The 27067-nt window shown below is 37.0% G+C and overlaps 1 protein-coding gene across 1 annotated transcript in view; it reads left to right on the top strand.

The window, feature by feature from the left end:
- The window catches only part of COL25A1 (collagen type XXV alpha 1 chain), a 503765-nt gene that overhangs the window by 428072 nt on the left and 48626 nt on the right, over positions 1 to 27067 (top strand). Inside the window, exons 16-21 of the mRNA XM_086407020.1 lie at positions 1388 to 1420; positions 1827 to 1862; positions 6633 to 6677; positions 20764 to 20826; positions 24935 to 25003; positions 25972 to 26016. Of these exons, the coding sequence (XP_086263146.1) occupies positions 1388 to 1420; positions 1827 to 1862; positions 6633 to 6677; positions 20764 to 20826; positions 24935 to 25003; positions 25972 to 26016 (291 nt within the window). The remainder of the gene's footprint in view (positions 1 to 1387; positions 1421 to 1826; positions 1863 to 6632; positions 6678 to 20763; positions 20827 to 24934; positions 25004 to 25971; positions 26017 to 27067) is intronic.

The raw sequence follows: 27067 nt of genomic DNA, 5'->3' as shown, positions 1-27067 counted from the left end.
GAAGCCACTCAAGACTTGAACAGAGAAGACAGCGACTGAGGGAGGGAGCAAGAACCCCATGTACAGAGGCCTGAGGTTTGCCTCTTCTCTGGAAGAGACTGATGCGCATAACGAGGAGGTAGACCCTGGGACTCTGTGAGCACTTGCACAGAGAGAACAGCCGAGGAGACCCCAGTAGGTGTCTCTCTCCTTGTGGCTGTTTCTGTTTTCATAATAGTCATCGTCTACATTTGCTCCCTTTTGTTTTCCTTGTAGCGTGTTCATGAAAGAGAGGACCAGAAGGAGCTTGTAAATCTAAAGCCTTTGTCTGGCATCACCTCAGAAATAAGCAACATCCCAAGCACCCCCTGAATTCTCTCCCGGCAGCGTCTATCTGCCCATGGAGAGCAGATTTGCCTTAGGAATGTAGTCACCCTCCATGAAATCCGGATGGAATACAATGCCTTTTAGAAAACCAGATTCTATCTCACGAGTTCCTCTCAGATCTTCTGTATGTCCCTGTCACCCACAAGTCATCTATCATCCTGTAAATTTCCGGTGACCGTGTCACAATGAAGTAAGTGTAGGGCCAGAAAAAACGTGCCAGCCACAACTGTGGTGTGCTTCACGAGGAAAGCAAACTGACCAGCTCCGTGGCTTTTTGCAGCTCAACATCGTTAACCCTTTGACTTCATCTGTTGAACCCTGACTTTCTGAAGACCAAAAGAGTTAGGGAATTCCTAGCAAATGATAGCCAGTGACATTAATAAATTTCAGAAATGGAGAAAACTGAAACTCCAGATCTGCTAATGTATTGCTTTAGAATACAGCTGTAGCACTCTATCGGAGAAGGCAGTGGCACCCCACTCCAGTACTCTTGCCTGGAAAATCCCATGGACGGAGGAGCCTGGAAGGCTGCAGTCCATGGGGTCGCTGAGGGTCGGACATAACTGAGTGACTTCACTTTCACTTTTCACTTTCATGCATTGGAGAAGGAAATGGCAACCCACTCTAATGTTCTTGCCTGGAGAATCCCAGGGACGGGGGAGCCTGGTGGGCTGCCGTCTATGGGGTCACTCAGAGTCGGACACGACTGAAGCGACTTAGCAGCAGCAGCAGCGATAGCAGTCTATCAGGGGAAGAGATTCATATTCATGTATTTCTATTTATTTCAAGGAATGTAGTCCTCATGTATTTTGCATTCAAAGTAGTTTTAGAAAGTATATTGTTGATCTTGGAAATTATTGACATCTTCACAGCCATATGGATACAAAGTCTTAGGGAGCATAGTTTGACCCATTAGTCACGGCATTTCCCTTGGGCGCTCCTGTCAATAACGGCTCTCAGTGTGTTTGTGTGTTTCCTCTTCTCATAACTTGTAGAATAATCTTCCTGGGTTTCGTTTTAGGGTGACCCGGGATCGTCTGCTGCAGGAATTAAGGTAACTATATGCTTACGAGTGTTTGTACCCCAAGAGTTACAGTTTTGACTTTTGTATGTCTCTTGTTTCTCTTCTCTTTTACCATTTTGGATGGTTCTAACTCTGTTTCTATTCTCCTGCAATAATTGGCTTCCAAATACAACAGGGAGTATCTGCTGGAAGTCTAATAAAGGCTTAAACAATACCTTTCTGATTGGTTTTACTGGAAATGTGGATTTGTATGTAAGCTTTAGACATAGTCAAAGCAGAAAAAAAAAAAAAAAGGTTCCTGTGTCTAGTAATATAGAGAGTAATAGAGTGAATGAAATGCATGTGTCATCAAGGAGGCTGGAAGTGTCCAGGGGTCTAAGGGTTCTGGAGAGTTCTTTTAAGACTGCCTTTTCCATCTTTGGTTTTCTTTGGCCAGGGAGAACCCGGAGAATCTGGTCGTCCAGGGCAAAAGGTAATTTCCCTATTCTAGTGTGGTTTTAGTACTATTTTATATTCACCATTTTACCATATCTGCTATCCACTGTGTAATATGAGAACAATTATTGAAAATGTTGCTGTTTTCATGCTTTGTATGCAGTGTTATTGTTTTTCATTTTAAAAGGGTTGATGCTGACCATAGCAAAAGTGTAAACACATTCTGTACATGTGAAAGGAAGTTTTATGAACTAAAGTCTGCATGTACTGAGCTGTTTAATACTAACAAGGATCATCTGGGTTGGAATGCCAACAACTTGTCTTGCATGTTTAAAGATACTCTGCATGTTTCTATCTTTCACGAGAAGAAATGAATATTTACTAAACTGTGTCAGTAGGGGATGATGGACAGTTCTTTTAAGATTATATTCCTTTCCTCTCATTTCAAATACTTCCCAGCTGATAGTTCTTTATGTGAATAATATCTTCCTAAGCAATGAATGTTATGTTGTACCAAGAGATTTGTTCATGAACTAAACTTTAGTTGTAGACACTAGCCAAACCACTTTAACCAATCTGTAGTCACATACATTAATTTTTTTTTTTATCATTTGTGCCTCACTTTAGTGATAAATTAGAGGACATGCAGTGAATATGTTTATTCTCATTTGAGTCTGAAGCTGGAAACAACTGTTAGTAGTTTATCGTCTAAGCATCTGGATATCAATGCCCAGTGCAGATTTCAGATAACAGATGTAGCTAACAAGTAAATGTGAATTCCACACTAGGTTAAACCTCCTAAGATCATGACTCTGCCTTTGTCTAGCAGTAACTGATGTTATAGAGAAAAAACATGAATAGAGACATAGAATATACCTCATTAGTATAAAGAAAAAGAATAAATCCCATTGTAGTAGTTTGGAATCTTAAAACATAACATTCAAAACTATTCCCACATTCTTGAAGTTATTGAGAGGATCATTGCTTTGTTTAAACACTTAGGATTAAAGTATTTTTTGAGAAGGTCTTTCACATCTTTTAATATTTCCCTAATTTAAAAATAGGTTTTTCTCTTGAAATTAAGAATCTGAGAGAAATGACTCATTAAGCTTAGTTTTAGATAAAGATGAGACTTTTCTGAAGAGCCCAGCAGAACACTGCAAATTTTTCTGTCCAATGCCTAAAATTTCCTACTGATTCTTTGTGTAAGAAATTTGAAATTAGTGATGTCACAGAGATCCATGATCTGTTTTGGTGTGAAAGAGCATCTGACTTTCTCTAATGAACTAATTTTAAGTTCCTTAGTCTTTAAAAATTGAAGGCTAAATTTAAGCTGCTCTCCAAATCTGTGATAAGGTAAAAGAAATGTCTGCAAAACTGGTATGTCTTTTTGAAACACAAAACAAATTTGCTATAATTTCATATAGGTTTCACTATTTTCAGGGTAGAAGATCCAAATTGATTTTCAATTGGTTAATAAAACTGTACCTTTATCATGATTACTTAAAAATACATTTTAGATTCATTTCTGAAAGTTTGTAGATTTACTTATGGAAACATTGGCTTTTCTTTGCATTTTATTTAAAACCTGTTTTAAATTATATTGAGAGAATTAGATTATATCTCAATGAATATGTGTGTGAATGAATATGTGTATGAATATTACAACTCATCTGAATGAAAATGTGCCCTGAAATGAGCAATATCTTTTTCATCAGTATTTAGGCCAGATTCTACCCTTTGATGCAATATCAGTTTCCCACAAATATTTATGACTTCCTTTGTTTAATATCTGGATTTGGCGATACTTACTCCAACATTGATGTAAAAGTAGAGTGTTCCCATGCTTGCTGGTTGCTTAGCTTGGAAAATGACAAACAGAATGAGTACAGAAGCCATTCAAGGACTCTTCAACAACGTTTGTCTCACCACTGTAGAACTGTGTTGTGGGTTCTTTGATATTTAAGCTTCTGCATTGGGGATGTTCTCAGAAAGTAGAGGATATCCTGACAGAATTGAAGTGCATTGATTAGGTCTCCCCTTTCTGGTATTTGGCAGTATGAAATTTGATTTTTAGTAACGTCCATAATGTAGGAATGATTTCATTTCAGTTTTTTTTCTTTTATCAACTCAACAGGAGAGTCTGTGATTGATATGTGAGTTAGGGTATATGTATTATAAGGTGAGTGTGTAGATATATGAAATAGGCATTGTGTTTCATCACATGATTTTTTCCTTCCTACCTTCTCCACATCCAGTGGCACTGGTGGTTAGGTAGCTGCTGCCTACCTAACTTCTCCACATCTTTTTGAAATTTATATGTATTTTTTAGTTTTAAAGGAGTGAAAATGCTTGTTGCTCCATCGAAAGGGACCGGCACAGTAGAAGTATATCGAGAAACACCGGGCGTTGTCACGGGGACACGGGGTGAAAGCAGAGAACTGACTTTAACGGTAGACTGGGTCTCCAATAATGGGGAATAAAGAATGAAAGGGAGAGAAAAAAGAAAACCAAAAGTATAATGTATCAGTATAAAGTATAATCTACTTGGACAAGTAGTCTTTGAGTGGAATAACAAACCAATTCTTAGTTATGACCCAGACCTGACCTTGGGCTGTACATGCCCAAGAACTCAGCTCAGTAAAGCTCTGAGTTAAGAAATAGGCAAGAATGGAGACATTAACTGAAGAACTGTCTCTTAATTAAAAGATAAGCCTTGATGGTATAAAGATAGAGAATTTATATAAGAAGAAACATCTTCCTAAAAGTGTTGAGATGTTTCTCGAAGGGTCAAATTAAATGTTTTATAATCTTTTATTATGTGAACTTCTAAGTAAACATAAATTTGGAAAGGTCAAATTTATAAAAATCCAAGACTATGAAATATTAATTACTGAAATATTTGTTCATTAAATAGTAAATTTATAACGTTTATACCTACATACATATGCATATAACATAGGGAACAGCTAAATGCTCAAACTCTGTAAGTATTAAATCTATATTATAAAATATTCCACAATGTCTTATACATCTTTCTCATGTGAGAAACATGGGTGTGTGTCTATGTATGCATGTGTATGTAAATATCTTACTTTAGTCATTGATCTTTTTATTTTGGTGGGAGGGAAGAGCTTAGTGAGAAAGCTTTTGGAAAAACAGTGTTACAACCCATATGTTTAAATAGGGTTTCCACATGTCTTAAATAGGATGTCTTGAGTTTGGGGGCAGGGCTTCTCTAAGACAAAACAAAACTATGGACTTGTCAGCAATATGCTTACTTTTATTATTTGCTTATTATACAGCAGCTTACTGTATTTTGAAGGGTCTTATACTTTTTTCTTTGTAAAAGAGAATCTTCAATGAAATATGAATAAGTTCATTTTACTAGATCTTCCTGAAGTCATTTATTGAAGGGGAAAAGGGAAAGAAAAAAGAAAATCAAAGGTATAATGTTGTATCTGTGTAAAGTTTAATCTGCTTGGATAAGTATTCTTTGAATGGAATATCAAATTCTTAATAATTATTCTTTCTTCTCTGGCTTAATCTCATCTTAGTCTTGTTCACAAGGCAAACTTTTATTCATGTAGTTTCAAAAAGAATAGCTTTTCTTTTGCATTCCTGAAGCACCTTTGACCTAAACCATTAGGAAAGTCATTGTTCTTTCTATGTCTAATTATACAGCTTCATATAAACAGTATCTGAAGTCATTTTGTGATCATACCAGAGCAAATTATAGTTCTCCATTGTTTGAAAGTAATAATATTAAAGATTAAATGTCTGGTTGCTGTTAGTAGACTTTCCTTGAAATAGGATTGTTCAAGCGTTTAGAGTAGAAGGAGTTTGATGCTTCTGTCTCTTTTGGTATAGTTGGCATAGTTTGCAATCCTGAAACAGTGTGACCCTTTTACCTTCAAATGTTATTTCCACAATATTTGGTCACCTCAGCCCAACACAGGATGGGCTTTCATCCCGTGAAATTTAGCAATTTTTTATTTTAGCAATTTTTAGCAACTTTTTATGCTTTTTTAGTGGAATTCAGGAGATTTTCCAAGCAATAGAACTTCCTGTCAGTATACTTTGTGCTTAAAATAATGTAGACAATCCTGTGAAAATGAGAAGATTTAGCTTGACTCCAGTGTGCTCACCCAAAATGTACCACTTAATCTCAAACCCGTATTCAGAAACAGCTGCATGGTACCATTAGCTCTCAGTGGCTAAGCAGGGCTACCCCAACTCAACAATTGTCAGCTACATGGGCTGGAGTTCAGTATAATCTTAACCATGCGTTTATCTTCTCATCATTCAGGAATGGAAAAGAAATAACTGTTATACTTTTAAGTGAGGAAGACTTTTCATGTGTATTGTTTTGATGTGACCATCTGTTCATACAGCCAACTCTTGATTATCTGAGGTAAGAGACCTCTGGAGTAGGGTGCATTGTTCAAATGCAAGTAATCCTCATTTCAGCTGATAGCTTCAGCTTCTGCAGCAAGTCATTTACCAGACGGGTTCCTTCTCCTTTTCTCTCTCTCACCTTCTGGTAGTAATGACAATGAGCAAGGAACTGCTCATTCCCCAAAGGGAAACTCCTGGAAAACCTGCGTAAGGGTCAACCCATCCCTGAATCAAGAGTTGACTGAACTGTATAATCTCACCAAATGTCTTGAAGCTAGACAGTATGTATTATATATATATATATACCTACAGCAAGAATTCAACTGGGAGCATTTGCCATGTTTTTCTCAGATACTGTGCCTGAGTGAATACTGTTCTATAATGCTGTGTGATTTTCCTATCTACGTAGGGTGAACCAGGGCTTCCTGGGCTTCCTGGACTTCCGGGGATAAAGGTAAATACGCACTGACAGTCTTGGCTTCGTAGAAATGTAATTGCGGGAGTCACAAAAATGAAAAAAAAAAAAGTGAAAGCTAAAAATATACTGCTGTTCTTTAAATACTCACCAGCCATTTCAACCAATTAAATTTTTAAATGAAAAACAAAGCACAGGTAGCAGAAGTAGAATTACAGACAGAAAACAAACTTATAGTTACCAAAGGGGAAAGCGAGGAGGGGGATAGATTAGGAGTTTGAATCACTTTGCTGTATACCTGAAACTAACACAACATTGTGAAAATCAACTATACGTCAATTAAAAAAGAAAATGAAGCACAGGCATTCCTGAGTTTGTCATGGCTATTTGGATATATATTCACTATATAACCTACTATGCCCCTTAAATAAATGTAAAAATCATTTCACTTGAAGTCATAGGAATTCTTTCAAGTCTAGGAATGTCTCCCTTCACATTTAAATTTACTCTTAAAATCCTATCAGATTTTGACCAGAATTAGAGTCTTAACATCCCCATAAATCTAACCTCCAGGCAGCTGTTTTTGTGATTCACCCATTATAATAATCCCTCCAAAGTGTTTTGTGCCTCCACTTCCTGTCAATAGTTCTCACTGCAAACTACAAATCATATTACTAAGCTTTATTGACCCACGTACTATTCCCATAAAATTTGTATGTGTCTTTTTAAATAACTGCTTAAAGCTTAGTTTGAAAACATTGTTTTACACGTTTTTAAATCATCTAAAGATGTTAAGAAATGGGTTTTTTGTTTAAAATTTTTCATGTGGCAACTGACAAGGCTTAAAAGTTCTATTGCCTTGGCTGTAGTCACTCCCTTAGAATCAGCTTCTTATTTTAAGGTTCTTTTTTAATTCTAGAACTGTTTGATATGAGAACAGAATGCAAGGAGATTTTTCTTTACATTGTTCTTATCTTATAGGATTTTAAATTAATCTCAAGAGTGCTTTAGATGATTCTAAAGTTAACGTTCCTAGTTTCAGTAAGAGAGTTGTACATACTACTTTATGAAGATTGTATTTAAAATGTCTTACATGCATAATATGATTTTAGAATAAATATATTAAATTAATGAGTTCCCAGACATCATATGGTATAATATGTAGTATTTTATGAGGCTATTTGTTATAATTAATAGATATGAAAGCTATGAATTCCAGGTTGGCACTCAGAAATTTTGGTTCTGCGTTTTGTTTGATGTTTCCAGGTTAGCATTATAGATGTTTGGATAGGTCCTTTTAATGTATAATCTTTTGTCTTCTCCATTGAAAAGTACACTCTATAACAACAGTTTACTAAAGAGTTGAAATAATTTCCTTATCTTTTGATATTTAGCAAAAATAACTGAATAAATTGTATGTGATCTCATACTGTAAATATGCGATTAGTAATCCCCCATTGCACATCTTTAGGAGTCCCCCCCACACACACACACAAAAACTTTTTACTAATATTTGGAAAATCATAGATTTTTTTAAACAAATTTAAGAAAATTATATTCAGCACTACTTTAAAAGAACCTGATGGCATTTAAATAAGAGGGGGAGGGGATGCATTTAAAGGGGGAGCGTTTTGGAAAGACTAGGGCAGGATTTCCTGCAGTACTTGCCTGCAGGTCAGCTGGGCTCTGCCACCAACATCAGTCACATGCCGGGAATCTCAGTGCTGTGTGGAAATCCGGTTGTCCTTTCTCCGGAGCGTGAGCTTTCTTGTTAAGAGAGAGTACATAAGGGTGAAGGTATTGGGGTTTTTCCCTCCAAAACAAACAAACAAAGCTACTGTTTTTTCTCATTACCTTTGATTTCTGTCCTCCGCCAGGCAAGATATACCAGTGCATTTCTCTAGTCATCAGTGGACCAGTCCAGAGGTTTTGAGGTTTCAAATTGGGAAAGATGGTGATTTGCCATCTTTAATGTTTTTGTTTTTATTCCTAGGGTCATGGGAAGTTGCCAGACAAATTTTGTTGAAATCTTATAGCTGACATTTTCCATTGTTTTTCTAAGCTGACTGGTGACTATGGTGAAAGGAAGCTATTGATTGACAAAAACCTTTCTGTCATTCACTAGAGATACTTTTCTAGGTAATTATCAAGTGCTGTTGGGTAACTTGTCAGTATTCAATTTAAATCACCAGTTCTATTTTGGATTAATAGCTCTATCTTCTCTAGTTCAGAATGTAAGCGATATGCTTGCCTTATAATGTACTACATGCTCAATATAAATGAGTAATTCTGTAAAGGAGATAATTTAAAAACACATCATAGTAGTAGTCATTGGATATTTTTAAATGTAGAGTTAAAAGTTTATAAATTTATGATATAGCTTCATTAACTTGGGATATTCTTTATTCCTTTAATATGTCTTGCTTCTACTAGGTAGCTAACCATAGGACAGTTAACCTTGATTTCACAGTTTGAATGAGTAATAATACTTAGAAGGTGAAACTATTATGTATGGATTTAGAATGCGTGGTAGCAAGAGCATTAGTCATAACCTTCCTAGACCTGTGTTTTTGTTTACCCTTTGGAAATACTTCCTGTTGCTACTCATCTCCCTATCTGCTGGTACTCCAGAGAGCATGCAAATGCCATCCATTATTTCCAAGACATTGAGGAAACCAGCCATGACATACCAGGGAAGCTTTGATTGCCACCTGTTGCTCTCCGGGAATGGTTGGAAACTTAATGAGTATCCACATGCCCTTGCACACAGCTCTCAGGAAATGAGCAAAGTGCCTGAGTACAGACAGCAGACTCATCCATCTATCACCTCAGAGTCCCACTCAGAGAAAAGTGCTAATACCTTTGGCATACATAAAAGTCACTAAGAACAGGCATTGCTTAATTTCAAACTACTCTCAAACTTCCGGCACAAGTATTGGAAAATGCGCTCACCATGTGGAAGACATTTGGAATTCCTATTTCATGCATTCATGGTTCATGTAGTGTTAAGATGTTCAACTGGGAAAATTAAATTATGCACAATGTACCATGCAAACATCGGTCTTCTGGAATAAGAATTGAGCTTAGAAAATTATTTTTATAAATAAGCCCTTAAATACATTTTTCATGGGTAAAGCTTATTGTGACTAGCTTTTCCAATATCACTTAAAAGGGGAAGATTTCAAAATTCCTATTTTTAAACATTTTTTTCCTTTCCATACATTTTGAAACATTATTTACCCTTTTCATGGTTATGTTACCCTAGTCATTAAGTCACGACAGGCAGTGATCAATAGCCTTGACTTTAAAACCAGACTGCCAGTATGTAGATCCTGGTTCTACCCCTCACCAGTTGTGAAGCTGTGGCGTGATACTGGGCAAGTTACCTAATCTCTGTGTGCTGGGTTTCCTTATAAAATGGAAATTATTATTGTACATAACTCAAGGGGTTATTGTGAGGATTAAATGAATTAATATATGCACAGCTCCTAAAATAGTACCAAACATATAGTAAATGAGATATAAATTTTAGCCATTGTTAATTCTTTCTCTTGGAGCAGCTCAGAATATTGGAAACATTGTTTATGCACCTGTTCTATAGAGTCTTAGCTCCTGTGGGTCATTTCAACCTAGAGATCATAAGGCCCATTTATACCCTGCAGGTTCATAGATGTGACTGAAAACTCCTCTGTAGTGATGGTTGAATGTTACCTTTAAGAGCAGTAAGATAACCTACTTTCTTACATCACACCATTCATCTTTTCCTCTGACCCAGTACATTCCAAGAACAAAGAATAAAGGAGCACAGCTTTCTGGGCGTAAGACGTGGTGCTGAGTTCTCCTTCCTGACACTGTTCACAGGAAAAGCAAAAGCAAAACCTGACATGTAATAATGAAATACTCTAGGCCCCATTCATAGCGTTGCCTAACCCCAGGCATTTTTTACAGATATGGATTTTTAATGCTGGCTTTTCTCCTTTCAACATTGACTACCAGTTTATCTCATCATATTCAGGAAGTAAATTCAGAAAAAAATGTAGCTGGTACAATAAAATGAATGCAGTAGGGAGACCTAATACAGTAAAAATTACAACAAATCAGAAAAACAAACCATTTAGGTGGCAAAGAAATGTTTACAGTGTTTTCCCTCAAAGCTTGATATTTTTGTTCTGGCTTCCACATTAGTGAAAATTTGACATTCAGATCAAGAACTTGAGGATTGGGAGACAGTAACTAACTCATTATATAAATTCATCCTTGACACTAACTCATATAAGGACTAACTTTTACAGGTGGCAGAAATGTTGCTTTGTCATTCTTAGGATTAAAAGCAGTGCTCACTAACCTATGAAAATGTATCTTCTAAATCCACTGGAGATGAGGTTCCTTCCTCATATATACCAAATCACATTTTAAAAATAAATAAACAAAGTTCTTGGAAATAACATGGGATGTGTAATGAATTCCTAAAAGAAAAGTAAGAAATACTGATTGGAAGGATAACATTGTGTTATTGTTACTTATAATTATTTCCTGCTTGCACAAAGTGTGTCTGAGCAGTTAAGTAGTTTAAGAATTCAATTAGGAAACTCATACAGCCAGAAATCAGAGAGTTTTTCACAGCCATAATGAAACCTCGAATAAATACAAGTATGCTTTCATGATGCAATCCCATGAAGAAAAAGAAAAATCAGAAAGTTATGTTTTCAAAAAAAAAAAAAGAAAGTTATGTTTTCTGCTGCTGCTGCTAAGTCGCTTCAGTCGTGTCCGACTCTGTGTGACCCCATACACGGCAGCCAACCAGGCTCCACCGTCCCTGGGATTCTCCAGGCAAGAACACTGGAGTGGGTGCCATTTCCTTCTCCAATGCATGAAACTGAAAGGAGAAAGTGAAGTCGCTCAGTCGTGTCTGACTCTTAGCGACCCCATGGACTGCAGCCCACCAGGCTTCCCCAGTTCCTGGGATTCTCCAGGCAAGACATTGGAGTGGGTTGCCATTTCCTTCTCCAATGCATGAAAGTGAAAAGTGAAAGTGAAGTCACTCAGTCGTGTCTGACTCTTAGCGAGTTTTAAATAAACTTGCTATTGTATTTCATTTTCATCATAGCCACCAAAATGTTTAATTTGTACTCAAATGTGATCCTTCAGGGAAGTAAGTGTTTTGGGGACAGATTCCATTTTCTCATTCTTTTTTCCCCCCTCAATAGTTTTACAAATCAATCATTACCAAAACTGACTGCCTGGAGGTTCTTATTACAACAAATGTTCTTGCTGTTATCCTCAAAAGTAGGTATCATGCTGACTTGAATTCTAATTAGCCCTTAAGCTAGAAGAATATTGTATGGTTAATGCATTCAGTGTCAAGACAAATTAATCAAAATTATTGGTGATGCCTTTAGCACCCAGGCAAATCAGCACATATTTTCCAAACCCTGTTGTACTATTTTTTGGGCAATGAAAATTGGATGTGTTCTGGGTAATAAATATCATGGAAAGCATGACTTGGTTTAAGCTGGTATATTAGGTTAAAAAAATAATATCTTTTATTCCTTAATTGATAATGACATAAAAATAAAACAAATGGTAATAAATGAAAAACCAGAGAATTTTCTATGGGCAAGAACTAATCAGTTAGGACTTTCTGGCCACCATTCCATTTAACAGATGATAGGTTCTAGAAATTTATAGGGAAACAACTGCTAAACCATTTATTTATGAATGAAGCTGTCTCTACATTCTTACCTTGACTAGTAATTCCATCAACATATTTTTTGACTCTTCTCACTTATATGAAGGACACCCTTTTTGTATTTGACCAAAAGAGGTATTAAATGAACTGTCCCAATAGCCATTTGAAGGGTAAAAATACTTTCTTGTACACGTATATATGTACACATGCTGTGCTTAGCCATCAGTCGTGTCTGACTCTTTACGACTCTTTGGACTGCAGCCCACAGGGCTCCTCTGTCCGTGGGATTTTCCAGGCAAGAATATTGTAGTAGGTTGCCATGCCCTCCTCCAGAGGATCTTCCCAACACAGGAATCGAACCCGTGTCTCCTGTGTCTCCTACATTGAAAGCAGATTCTTTACCTGCTGACCCTACTTTCTTGCCATGTATTAAATGTGAGTTTGAAGAAAAGTCAGTCAGTATTTTATTATGGCATTCCAGGACTTAATGACTTAATGGTAAATTGTTAGATTTCAGAAAGATCATGTTTTTAAGGGACATGTTTTTTTACCCTTTTGTAATAAAGCCAGATTTTTTTGCCTTATTAGTTGGTAATGATTTTTGTTTGCTTTGTTTGGGGGTTTTGTGTTTTGTTTTTGAGGGTTTTTTGGCCAGAATACATAGAGCTTAAGCTATCTCAATAGACTGTCTAAATTTTTTTAAAGTGATGGTGAATGAAAAGTGGCTTCAGTCAAAAATCTTATCTTTGCAACATCTTCTTTTATCTTGCAGAGTGAATAGATCCCACCTTCCCATAACTTAATTATCTTTCGGTTTATTTTATTTCTCTGTGTACATACTGCCAATTTATAGAAGAAAACAGAGAGGAACTCTAATATTGACACTAGTCAACAGGGGAAAGTTTTGTTGGGTATGAAGAGAAGATAATTTTTCGAAATTTAGCCCCATATTAGTTACTATGACTTATGCCCATTGAGCTTTATAGTACAAGATCAGTGCTGTGGCTGCTGAAAGGTTTAGCTACAATTAGAAAGCTCAGTGTGAGATCCTTAGGCCCTCCCAATGTGGTCATGTATAAGTACACCTTTGATTTCAGCTATAGCTATTCTTTGTAGATTGGATTCTGCATCTTTAAGTACCCCCACTGTTTAAAGTTCCCATTCAAATTAGCAACCTGTGTCAGATTTTCAGAGAGCTCTGTTTGCTGCTACTGCTGCTCCCAGTTTATTTCTAGACCTACCAATTGTGCTTTATCCTAAATTAATAGCATTTATTCTGCCCAGCCCAAATCCCAGTTTACTTGCCAAAACCACAGTCACCCCATTATTCACCTTTTCTACCAGCTCAACACAGGAAGATGTGTTACCATCTGGGTATTGAGACCTAGTTTTCAAACTAATTGGTGGTGAGCTAATTAATTGATGTTAAGGCGAAACAAAAGACAAAACTCATGAAACAACTAAAGATAAATATCTAAGATAAGACAGGAAAGTTAAACCATTTTTTTTTATTTGAAATTTGATGCTGCATTAATGCCATTTCCAATAGCATGCACAGAGCTGTGATTTCTGTTTCTCTGACAACAGTTTGATCACTGACAGGCATGTGGTTTGGGTAGCAGAATTTGGTGGCCAGCCATTACTTATGTTTTAGCAATTAAAAGGTTGGATTGTATTAAGGGTTCTGATAAATAGTGTTGTATATTTTTTTTTAATTTCCAGGCTTTGGTTAAATCACAGCTCTGTATTTATTTTAAGAGTTAGCCATTACATTGTTTATATTTTTCTGTTTGCCAAGAGGGTAGATCTCATGGGATATTGCCAGAACCAGTGAAGACAAAACAATAAGAAAAACAGTGGATTATCCTGGGTTTAATCGTTATGATCATGGTAGAGGAATAGAACATTTTAGGATGCTTGTTCCTCTCCATTCTTCTCCTCTTCTCTTCCTCCATCTTTCTCCCTGCTAGTTGGTTGCCTTCACTCTTTTGATTCACTTCCAATGAGATCAACAACTGCAATATGAACGGAACTCTGTTTTACTTTGTAATCTTATTCTCAATAATAACAAAAGTAAAAACCTCAAATGTTATCACATTTGAGATAGTGAGTAAATAGGTAGAGAGAATGAAGGAAAATTTCATTTTGAGATATATATGTGTGTGAAAGAAAGTGAAAGTGAAGTCGCTCAGTCGTGTCTGACCCTTTGTGACCCCATGGACTGTAGCCTACCAGGTTCCTCTGTCCATGGGATTTTCCAGGCAATAGTACTGGAGTGGATTGCCATTTCCTTCTCCAGGGGATCTTCCAGACCCAGGGATCGAACCCAGGTCTCCCACATTGTAGACAGATGCTTTACTGCCTGAGCCACCAGGGAAGCACTGTATATGTATGTGTATATACATATATATATGAGTAAAGCAGATTAAAGTGGCTCTGAAGTAATTATGCTCTTAATTTATTCCTATACTATTCATTGATGTCCTGGTGTTCATAACAAACCAACGTTTGATGCCTCTGACTTTCCCGCATTTTCTTAGACATTTTTTGGTTGTCATTTGTTTAAAAAAAGCACTAGCACATCATAAACTGAAAAGATTAATATTGTTTCAGAAAAGGTCACATTTTATTGTTTTCACTTGAATGGTAGAGCTATTTTACTTGCTGTTTCCCTGTATAAATAATGACAGCCAACATCTGCCCTTTGCAAAGGATCACTGCCTCATGTTCTCATGTTATTCCAACAGTGGCCCACTGAAATTATAATTGGGTTTTCTAGTTCAGGTAATTGCCTTGTAGAAAAGTAAAGGGGAAAAAACTCTGGATTTAATTGTTTCTTAATTAAAAGTATGATAGGAGCGTAATTCCATTATGGTGCCAATTTCCTCTATTGCATCTCTCCCACACTTTGTCTATTCAGGCAATCTGTGTGGATAACTTCTAATTTAGCAATATCCTATTTCCTGTTGATTATATGAGATTAGATATGTAAAAACAGCTCTGTGAATCATCATACAGTTCAATAGAAATAGTTACTTCTCCCGCATATTGCCCTGAAAATTTACGAAAACTCATTTTTGTGTAGTCTAATTTACTTCAAAGATGATTTTGCAAAAGCATTTTGTGTTTGAGTCATATTTTAGCTGCTTTCCCCTACCTTCCTTTGACTCAGTCTCCTTCCTTTATCCTGGATAACTAGAATTATGGCTAGAGTAGAATAACCAGTTGCTTATTTTTTTAATCACATCAAAGTATTTATAGAACCATAGGTTGTCATAACCTTTCTGCTAGACATTTTAGGAGATTCTAGGACCTTTAAACTCTATATCAATCCTTGCAAAGAGGCAAGATTTTTTTTAAGGATTACATTATTTAGGGAAATTTAACAGATATGACCATTTTCTCCTTTTCTTTTCTTACAGGAATAAAATTCATTCTTAGTAAACCTGTCATTTGTCTACCTTACACGTGGTTGGCTTTTCAATCCTAAATGTTCTGGCAGATGGATATTGACTCATAAAATGATTACATAGTCACATGAGAAAATTTAGGGTTACTTCTTGAAAGTAATTGAAGAAGTACTGAATATAACCCTATACAGGTTGTAAAGAATCAAGAAGTAAAAAAAAAAAAAGAGTCAAGAAGTCACCATGTGTATTACCAACTAGCTATTGAGATATTGTAATAGTACTACTAATATTAATACTACTACTACTAATAATAATATTGGTAGCTGGCATTTTTGAGCCTATAAGATAAGAGCAACAATAACATTTATCATTCACTTACTTTGTTCTAGAGTTGGTGCTGATTGCTTTGTTCACATTATCTAATAAATCTTGACTAAGCCACCCCCAAATGACACCAGAATCATACATTATTTGGCACCTCAGGATTCCAGCTTGCAAAGTCAGGCTTTAACTCAATTCTGTATGTTTGTACCAACAGTTCTCAAAGATCTAACTTCAAAACCCTTTTACACACCCAAAAATTAAGATTTAAAGAGTTTTTATTTGTTTATACATATTGATGTGTCTGTATTAGAAATTAAAATAGAGAAATTTAAACAGGTCATTATATGTTAATTAAATAACATTTTATGAAATATAGCTGAGTTTTACAAAACAAACAAAAAATTAACAGGAATAGCAACATTATTATCGTTTTATGTTGTTTTTTTTTTTCAAATCTCTTCAACATCTGACTTAATCAAAGGTAGCTTGATTCTCTTACCTGCTTCGGTTTTCTTTCTGTTGCAATTTGTCTTGGTTGAAGCACAAGAAGGAAAACCAGCCTCATATAGATATGTAATTGGACAAAGGAAGATGATTTTCATAGCCTTTCTATAAAAGTGTGGATGTTCTTTCTTAATACTACCCCAAACTCTACAAGTGGTAGCTTCAACTTAAAGGTTAGGTACAATGTGAAATCTGAAACCATGTCAATGAAACTTTCCAACTCTGTACAATAATAAGGGTAAGTGAATAGGCACTCTGAGACCTCTGGTATAAGCCTAGGAAAGTAAGAAGCAGCCCAACCAGCTTAAGGCCATGAGTAGACATATTTATGCCTTATTTACTTCAATAATTCTTTCAAGCCTGAGACAGGAAAGGGACCAATGATTATTTCCTCCCCATCCTGCCAAGACAGACTAGATGGACACAATGTCTCTAAAGAAATTGAGAGCTCTGGAGTTAAATAATCATAAAACTGTGGTCCTAAAGTTAAGTATTGTTTCCCTTGAGTAAATTGAAGGAAGAAATGAATGTATTGAGATGGCGGATGCTTTCTTAGAGTGGCAGGAAAAAGTATAACTAATCATACTCAAAGTCTTTAATACTAGTCAGTATTAATAGTGCTAAAGTTGTTAAGAGTCCAGTCCTTTGCTAATTTTATATCTTGAAATAAAAATTTTTACCCTGAACATTCTGCTTGAAGGAAATTTCTATCCATTTTACTCAGGAGAACTTAAATAGATTCTGTTTTTAAAAAGGAAAAAAAAAAACAACACTTCAGCCATTGAGATCAAAAGCCTTATTTATTTGTGAATTATGAAATTGCATGCTTTGTCTTTTTATGAACTAAACCCTTGCCTGAATAAGAAAAACATTTTTGCAGCATTTACTCTTTTTTCTTCTCTTTTATTAGTATGCTTTAATGGTGCTTCCATTTGCTTTGCTAGCAGTGAAATCTTTATTTCCACTTGAAGATATATGAATCTTGTTTACCTTTAAACTTTCTACCTGTTAACTTGCATTATATTTTCATGATATAATGTGGTTGCATTATATTTTCATGATATAATGTGGTTGCATTATATTTTCATAATATTTTCATGACAGAAAGTGGTTACTAATAATATACATGACTTTAATACAGCCTTTTTTCTTGAGGGTGGAGAGGGAAAATTCTTATGCTTGTATATATCATTTTATTGATACATCTTACATGTAAATAAATGTTTCTTAACTTTTTTTGCTGTTGTTTCAAATAAGTTAAACTTTTTTTACAAGAAGTAGAATGGTGGTCATTGATTTTTCTGAATATAGTTGATTCTCATTTTAGGCTATTACGAGATCCATCCAAGGCTATTTGTTCAGCTTTTCCTCTCCACTATGTGTAAGGGTATGGAGACAAGTAGAATACAGTTATAGAAATTTCACAAACAATAAACCTAGAGCATTAGTTCCCCTACATTTTTTTTTTCTTAAACCAGTACCCTGAGCATCAGAGCTAGAAATAAATCCATTTGAGTTATTCATCAATGTGATCTTTTTGTTCCCTACCCAATACCAAGGTTTTATATGACATATATTTTTTAAAAACTCAGTATTTCAAAAATATTTGATGGCATTCTAACATTTCATATAAAACATCTTCTCTGCATCTTTCTGCTCAGCGCTAAAAAAAACAAATGTTGAAATATAGGTACTTTAAAAGAAAATCAAATTTATCAAACAACATTAGCAGAAATAATCCAATGGGGAAAAACAAATAAGCAAACAAATCCCAGGAAATATGGGAACAGAGTCATTATGTTTTTGTTTTGTTTTGCTTGAAAACATCATCACAGATTTCAAGAAGTTAGAATTTTACATTTGAGCTCATGTAGTTAAGAAGAAAATAAAATTTTACAGTTTATATGTGAACACTGGTCTCAGGTGTTCACTGGTACCAAATATATGGTGTTTTTCCAACACTGGTTCTCCAACTCTAATTCTCTGACACCAACTCATGTCCTATTATGACACTCACTGCTCAGAGTTAGCTTCAGATTCCACAGGTTTATGGGTTCAGTCCCACAAGACGGCCCTCACTTCAGACCCCAGTCCAAGTACCACCCCTCCTTACCTGCACTTCCATCTGACTTGGTTACAAATTCCAGGGTGCTCACAGCCACCCACTCCCACCCCTATCCAAGCTCGATAATTCGCTACAATAACTTACAGAACTCAGGGAAATGCATACTTACCATTACAGTGTAGTGCAAAAGGTGAAAGGGAACACTAGCCAAATGGAGAGATACAGAGGGTGAAGTCAGAAGGGTCCTGAGTGCAGGAGCCTCTGACCCTGTGGAGTTGGGGTGCCATCCTGCTAGCACATGGAGATGTTCATCAGCTCAGAGGCTCTCCAGTCCCCATTGCCTAAGTCATCTTACGGAGCCTGTGTTATGTTGGCATGATTGATTAAAGCTTTGCCCACTGCTGAGTTAACTCAGTCGCCAGCCCTCTCCCCTCTGGAGAGATGGTAAGAGGACGGGAAATGTTGAGAGTTCCAACCTTCTTATCACAGCCTGATCCTGAAGCTCTCTAGAGGCCCACCACAGTCACCCCATTAGCAACAGGTATTTTTAAAAGAAGCTTGTTGCGAGTAACAAAAGATGCTCCTATTTACTCTTCAGTTCAGTTCAGTCACTCAGTCGTGTCCGACTCTTTTCGACCCCATGGACTGCTGCATGCCAGGCTTCCCTGTCCATCACCATCTCCCGGAGCTTGCTCAAACTCATGTCCATCAAGTTGGTGATGCCATCCAACCATCTCATTCTCTGTCCGCCTTCTCCTCCTGCCCTCAATCTTTCCCAGCATCAGGGTCTTTTCCAATGAGTCGGTTCTTCTCATCAGGTGGCCAAAGTATTGGAGCTTCAGCTTCAGCATCAGTTCTTCCAATAGATATTCAGGACTGATTTCCTTTAGGATTGACTGATTTGATCTCCTTGCAGTCCAAGGGACTATTACTCTTACTACTCAGGAAATTCCAAAGATTTTAGAAACTAGGAACAAGACCAAATATATTTTTCTATTATACTACAACTGGGTTTCCTCCAGGTAATAGAGAAGAGATTTTGGAGGTATGGCAAGGAGAGATTTTTTTGCTTTTTATGCTGAACATTCTTGAATCTCTTCCCTAGCCACACCCACTGAATCACTCATGCATTGCTGCCTACCATATAAGCATCCCAAACTGCAGTGACTTATAACTACAGTCGACTCACATTTTGGGAGGAATAAGCATCTGAGTGTAGCTCAGCTGGGTACCTCTAGCTCAGTGTCTCCCAGGAGGATGCAATCCAGCTGTCAGCCAGGGCTGTGATCTCATCTGAAGACTCTAATGGGATGGAGCACCTGCTCCCAAGTTCACACATATGGCCATTGGCCAACCTTGGTCCTCACCTTGGGGACCTGTCGTAGGGCTACTCACAGCATGGCAGCTTGTTTTCTCCGAAGTAAATTGACTCAATTGAGAGAGGACAAGAAAGAGCCCTCAAGATGGAAGCTACAGTCTTTTAATAACTTAGTCTCAGAAATGATATCCTATTACTTCTTTCATATTCTGCTCATTAGCTATGAGTCAGTAAATCCTGTGCACACTCAAGCAGAGGGGTTTTGCAAGGGAATTGAATACCAGCAAGTGGTATCATTGAGGCCCATCTTACAGGCTGCCTACCACATCCACCCCAACATAATGGACCTGATTTGGTAAATGATAAGAAGCACGAGACAATAGATGAGAAAGAAAATTGTAAAGACATTTATCTGGTCTCTTTGTCACTTTTACTTTTCAGAGCTTCTCCAAAGTTTTGCTCAAAGTGTTGTCACTGGTCAAAACCAATTCTAATTAATTTTATAGTTAGTATCTGGATCTCAGCAAAAGCTGTATACAATCAAAGAAGTAAAATCCCAGTGAAGTGGAAAGTGAAAGTCACTCAGTCTTTGCGACCCCATGGACTATGCAGATTCTCCAGGCCAGAATAGTGGAGTGGGTAGCCGTTCCTTTCTCCAGGGGATCTTCCCAACCCAAGGATAGAACCCAGGGATTGAACCCAGGTCTCCCACATTGTAGACGGATTCTTTATCAGCTGACCCACCGGGGACGGACAATAGTTCACATATTTACTGTCAAACATGTGGTGATCTCATCTGTCCATTTTTTTTAAAGGGAGAACCAGGTTTCATTGGTCCTCAGGGAGAACCAGGCTTACCAGGGTTACCAGGAACAAAGGTAAGTGGAGTGTTTTCCCCTTCCTTTCTTTCTGAAAAATTTTTGTGGCATATTTTTAGTCCATTTTGTTACTCAGGTGACCAGATAGTCTTGCCTAATAGAGAACTAAATCAGCTTAGCACCCATTCCCAACACTTCTCATAGTAATAGCATATTATTGTAATTAGAGTAATAGGAAGTTAATTCCAGAAAGCCTTAGGCAAAGCAACAGGATGGTGGGATACATTCATTGTTCCAGTTGTCCCCCAGTTGCACCTAAATTGATGTGATGCTGTTAGTCTTCTGGCCATATGGAAAAGTGAGGCAATTCTGAGAAGGAGAGGTAGAACTCATTAACTCCAGCTCCTCGTTACCCATTTGAAGACATACTTGTAAATCAAACATGATTACTATTCTCCTATCACTCCCTAGATTGCAAAGGCAAGTACTGATGTCATATAGATTCCTAGTGCTTCATCCTGAAAGGATCCATCCTGAAAAACGTCTGCAGAAAAATCCTGTAATGAAAACCATCTCATGATCTTCCACTTGGCAACCCGAGAGAGGGCCCTGAAAGCAAAATCTATATGCTGCCATATAAAAAGTTATGTTGCTGTGGATACAGTCAGAGCCATGGTTCCCTTTTTATCTACCCGGAAAGACATAAAAAGGTGCCGTTCTGAGGATGGAACTTTATTCATGACAGACTCATGAATCAAAGAAAGAGCAAAATTAGATCAAACTACATTCTTTTATTTTTAAACCGTAGCAGTCTTTGCCTCAATGTGTATTTCCTTCACCAGAAATAAGCCAGGATGACTTCCAAGAGCTCGAGAAATATGTTCCTGGTCTGTTCTGACAGAGGAGTCCTCATTTCCACTGGTCAAGAGAAAATAACTCTAATCCTAGTAAATGGAAACTACGCATGGCCTAAGGGGGACTGAAGCTCGGTCGAATTTACGCAAAATTGCTCTTTTCTCAGCAAGTTCTTTTTCACATAATGAGCTGACAAGCTTATTAACAAAATATGAGGAATGCCTGCTTTAGCCTGAACAGATTTATACACAAAGTGCACTTTCTAGAATCAAGTGAGCTAGATCAGGAGGATAACAGGCATCCTGTGTCCACATCAGAACAGTTGTATGGCTTGCAGCCTCGGAGTCAGGCAGAGAAAGAGGTGGCTTTGTGGATAAGTGCAGAGAAGCGGGAAACCTGCTCAGTGCCAGCAAGGACCAGGCATGAATGTGATTTCTGTTTGTGGTATCTTGTTTGCGAAACAAGGAAAAATAGAAGAAACACAGACAGACCCCTGGAGAGTAGAGTTCATCCCTAAATATCTTTTCTTTTGTTCATTTATTTTAAACTGTTCCATAGTCAAAAAATTCCAGATGTAGAGCTATAAAATCAACATTAATTACTGTCCATGAAGAACCTGGGCTGACTTTACAGATCCCATACTTTTATAACAAATATTACTTTGCACTCCCAAGAAAAGTAAAAACTGTACTGTAACTGCTTTGTAGTTCCACAGAAAGGATGTGAATAAGAAATTCATTTAAGAATATTTTGAAGTTAATTTTTGGCTAAACTGCCTAACATGAAATTGGTATCATAATGGAAAAATCATGATTATTTAAAAATCTCTTTCAGCCAAATACTAGTCTTTTTCCAGTTGTGTAGACAGGATTTGTACCAATAAATTCAGATTTAAAAAAAACTAACACTGCATATTTTATCCCCAACACAATGAAGAGAGAGCATAATGAAGATGTATAATGGTATCTAAAAACCTGTTTTATGTGCTGCTGTATTCTCAGCATCTGTATCAGTGCCTGCAAGAAATCTACATCAGTCTAAAGAAATAGGACTTTATCATGAATAATTTAGAAAACTTTGAATAATATTGTTTATTCATTAATTCAACACATTTTTTCCCAGACATTTTTCTATTGAGAATGGAGATTAAATGCAACAAAAACAGTTTCTACTGAAGCTTACACTGTAATATGTGTGAGAAAGGGATGGAAGGAAAAAAAAATGTAATTCCAGAGAATAATAAGCAATTAATTAGGGATATTATGTTAATAAGTGATTCTAGGTAAATATATATATAGAGACTTCACACCTATGATATATATGCTATAGAGAAATGATTTTCTAAGATTTTTGCTTTTCCCTAAAATAAGATTATAGTTACCATTTTAGAATTCATCTGTAAAATATTAAGCAAATAACCAAACATTTATAAATGTAAATTCCATATACCAGTAGAAGCACTTCAGTTTCTAATCCCTGGAAAATCCCTTCTGGAGCATTTTTTCCATCTCCTGCCTCCAGTCAAGTTCCAGCCTCTCCATTCTTCTACTCCCTTTTGATTCATACTGAGAAATTTACTCAGTCTTCCATAATCCTGGCCCTAATCTATCCCACCTCCCCTGCAAAACCACAGAGTCTTCCCAAAGTGGGCATGATACAGATAAAGATCTTGGAATTCAAAACTCTCCATCACCCATAACAAATCCAACCCTACTTTCTTTCCCTTTCCAAGATGAATCTATCCTTTAGTGAGGAGGGTGCCTCCTTCATCCATTAACATGCCATCACCAGAAGTCAAAACTTGTTTGATTATTCAAATTCTACCCATCACACAGGAAGCTGAACTCTCAATTCTGTGTTCAGGGAAAAACAGAACCATCTTCCTAGAGGGTGATTTGGCAAGATTTTAAAGTGTTTTTATTTTTGACACAGACATTTCCCCACTAGGAATTTATTCTGAGAAAATGACCAGAGATGTGCAAAATATTTACATACCAAAACATCTATGCAAAAATTGAAGATTGAGTACAATCCATTCTAAACTACAGCTCTCCCATGTTAAAGGCTTTGGGAAAATTACTTAACCTTTCTGAGCTTCAGTTTCCTCATCTGTAGACTATGGATACTAACACCTTTCTCATTTGTCTTGAGAACTCAATAGGATAATGCATGTAAAGTGTTGTGTGCACTCATCAAAAGCACAGTCATAAGCAATAATAATTGTAAAATATACCCTACCCATCCTTCAGGCGGAGAAGGCAATGGCACCCCACTCCAGTACTCTTGCCTGGAAAATCCCATGGACAGAAGAGCCTGGTGGGCTGCAGTCCATGGGGTAGCTCAGAGTCGGACACGACTGAGCGACTTCACTTTCACTTTTCATTTTCATGCATTGGAGAAGGAAATGGCAACCCACTCCAGTGTTCTTGCCTGGAGAATCCCAGGGACGGGGGAGCCTGGTGGGCTGCCGTCTATGGGGTCGCACAGAGTCGGAGACGACTGAAGCGACTTAGCAGCAGCAGCAGCAGCATCCTTCAGGACTTGACCCAGGTCTCAGCAAAAAGTCAGTCCAGACTGTTGAACACCCTGTGGAGTTTCTTCTTCTCTCACATATGACTTTACATTATTCCTTAACCCTAAACTATTTTGTTCATGTGGATCTTATCATACTAGAGCACTGGCCCTCAGAGGGCAGTGACCACGATCATCGTTCCCAGATCTATAAATGTAGCAAAAACTGTAATACCTGCATGTCTTATACCGTGACGAGGACTTTTTATTTTAAATTATGAAACCAGTACTATAATTTTCTCCATTTTATAGAGGAAACCGAAGCTTTCAGAACTTAACTAATTTTCCCCAAAACACAGACCTGGTAAGTAATAGAGCCAAGATTAAAGTAGAGAATGTCAAATTACAAAACCTGGTGCTTAGTCATTTTGCCATGCTTCTTCCTAGTAGATCTTAAAAAGTCACTGCAGAGTGAAGACTATGCCAGTGCCTGTGGTGAGGCTTAATGATGGCCCTTATCAATTCCCTTTAAAGGTCTTTCTATTTACCAACGTAGGTGTCTGACAGGCATTTACCAAACCATTTCCTCGTCTATAAAAATGGGGATGAAAATGCAAACACTGTATAGTTGTTTCGATTATTAAATGAGATAATCCATGTTGAAGTTAATACAATGCTGAGTATGTAGTAAATAAATAGTCACTTTCTACTTTCTTTGGTTTTATTCACTTCATTCATTAATCTACAGGGACCGGTTGGGGGAAGATGGGTCACCATTTACTTATTTTGTGATTTGTGACAGGGTGAACGTGGGGAGGCAGGGCCTCCTGGACGAGGGGATCGAGGGGAGCCCGGAGCCCCTGGACCAAAGGTCAGTTATTCTCACACTGGAAAACAACATTCTCAGTTTGGAAATGTATACCACTTACTTTTAGAACATGCAACTAAAATAAAATTATTCAAGGGGTATTAAAACAGCCCAAAATCACAAATAATTCATTGAAATGCATACCAATTTGTTATTTTCTAAAAGGGGTTTTACAATTCAACTTTTCCAGTTTACTCCGTTCTATTCAGTCAACAAATTTAATAACACATCAAAATGTCAATGGGGAGGGACTGTCACACTAACACATTACCACTCAAGGCATATTAAAACCTACTGAGTCTGGTGATTAGGACTCTGCACTTTCACTGCAGAGGGCACAGGTTCAACCCCTAATCAGGGAACTAAGATCTCACAAGCTGAGCGGCCTGGCCAAAAACAAAAAAAATCCCTGCATTTAAATATATATATATAAAACAAAAATAAACAAGCAAACAAAAACCTACTGAGGAAAATGTGGATCCAGACCATTAGTTTCCATGGTAACTTGATGGTAAGTAACACCTTGAAAATATGAGAACTAAGGATTTATTTGACTGTTCACTTTATTCCTCTAAGCTTCCTGCAAACTGATATGGTAACACTTTATTTTAATAACCCATCCTAGAGACATGGGAAATGACTTCCTCTTTGATGAAATTTATAAGCAAACACTTTTGAGACTACTGAGAATTATCTGCAGAACTCTTCCCATCCACCAATGGGTGGTCAGACTTTAGAATTATAATGACGTGAAGGTTGGTGAAGAGCCCAGGGAGTGAACTAATGATGTGCTGATAATGCTTATGTTCAGTGTTGTAACAGTTTACATTATAGACAGCCATTTATTAAAGCAGTTAAAATAAAGTGTTTCCATTTTTCTTCATTATTCTGAGTCACTGCTAATTTCTTTTTCCTATTGTTGTCTCCCTCTATTATTTTCTCTTTTCCATCTTTATATTCTTCTATAATAGGGGAAACAAGGTGAATCAGGAACTAGAGGCCCGAAAGGGTCAAAGGTCAGTACCCGGGTAACCATTTTAACATAACATGAGGCCATCAAGAGCTGTGCTTCTCACCTTTTCCACAGGAAAGTCATGTTTTGGATTAGACTCTTTCACACACTGGCATTGCAGTAATTTCACCCTTATGATGATATCCTGGTTTGTTTCATCTTGTTTTTGTGTTCTTGTGCTTCAGACCATTCTTTAAGAGAAAATGTACTTCCTGTTTCATAAATATAGCTTATTTGGAAAAAATTAAGTACTTAGTTTACATTATGTGCAATATAATATTTTTTTATTTCCTGGCTGTCTTTGTGATAAATGTTCAACTACAGTTTGCTTTTAAGTCAGTTGACTCCCTCCATTGCATTAAAACTTCACCACCAATGGAAATTCTCTCCTTTATCATGTTCTTATAGAACCTGCAATAATCTGTATACTATTAGCAGAATCATGTTATTTGAGATTCTATTAATGACTAGCATGGGAAATGGGGAAAACAGAAAACAGATATTAGTAATTCTGCATTCAAGCAAATTTAATTATTATGGTCCATGTTACTAGCATACTGTGGATAGAAAAAATCATAATCCTTTTTACTGCTTATCTTCACTGGTCCTTATCCAGTTTATAAGGATATGGAGAAAGATACAGACAAATGCTTTGAATTCTGTTTAGGAAAAGGGCTCTATAAATTTTAGGCTATTCGAAAGAACTCTCAGTTCTACACAGGTTCAAATCTCTCCTCCAAATTTTCTGTTGAGATTTCTGAGACTTTCCGAAGTATTCTTAGTGATATATTTTGGAGTTTGAGGCGTAGGTGATTCCTAGTGTCTGTCCAGGGAGGGGGGTGAGGTGGCAAAAACACTATAAATGGACATTTAAAGACTTGACTTTACACTGGAAAAAAGAGAGAGAGCCAGGTTTGCCCAGCTCTTGACCTTCAACCTGGCCACCCTGGTCTAACAGGCTGCTGTCCTCTTGAGCACTTCCTAAGTAGAAAAGTTTTCCTTAGATCCTTATCATCAGAGGGAGACCCAGCTGGGGACCTTTCCCTCCTAAATCT

The sequence above is a fragment of the Bos grunniens genome, chromosome 6 (genome assembly GCF_055505025.1).
Source record: "Bos grunniens cultivar Pamir isolate PY7600 chromosome 6, Bosgru_T2T1.0, whole genome shotgun sequence".
Classification (NCBI taxonomy): Eukaryota; Metazoa; Chordata; class Mammalia; order Artiodactyla; family Bovidae; genus Bos; species Bos grunniens.
The sequence above is the reverse complement of the archived record's forward strand: the minus strand, read 5'-3'. Positions and strand labels throughout refer to the sequence as shown.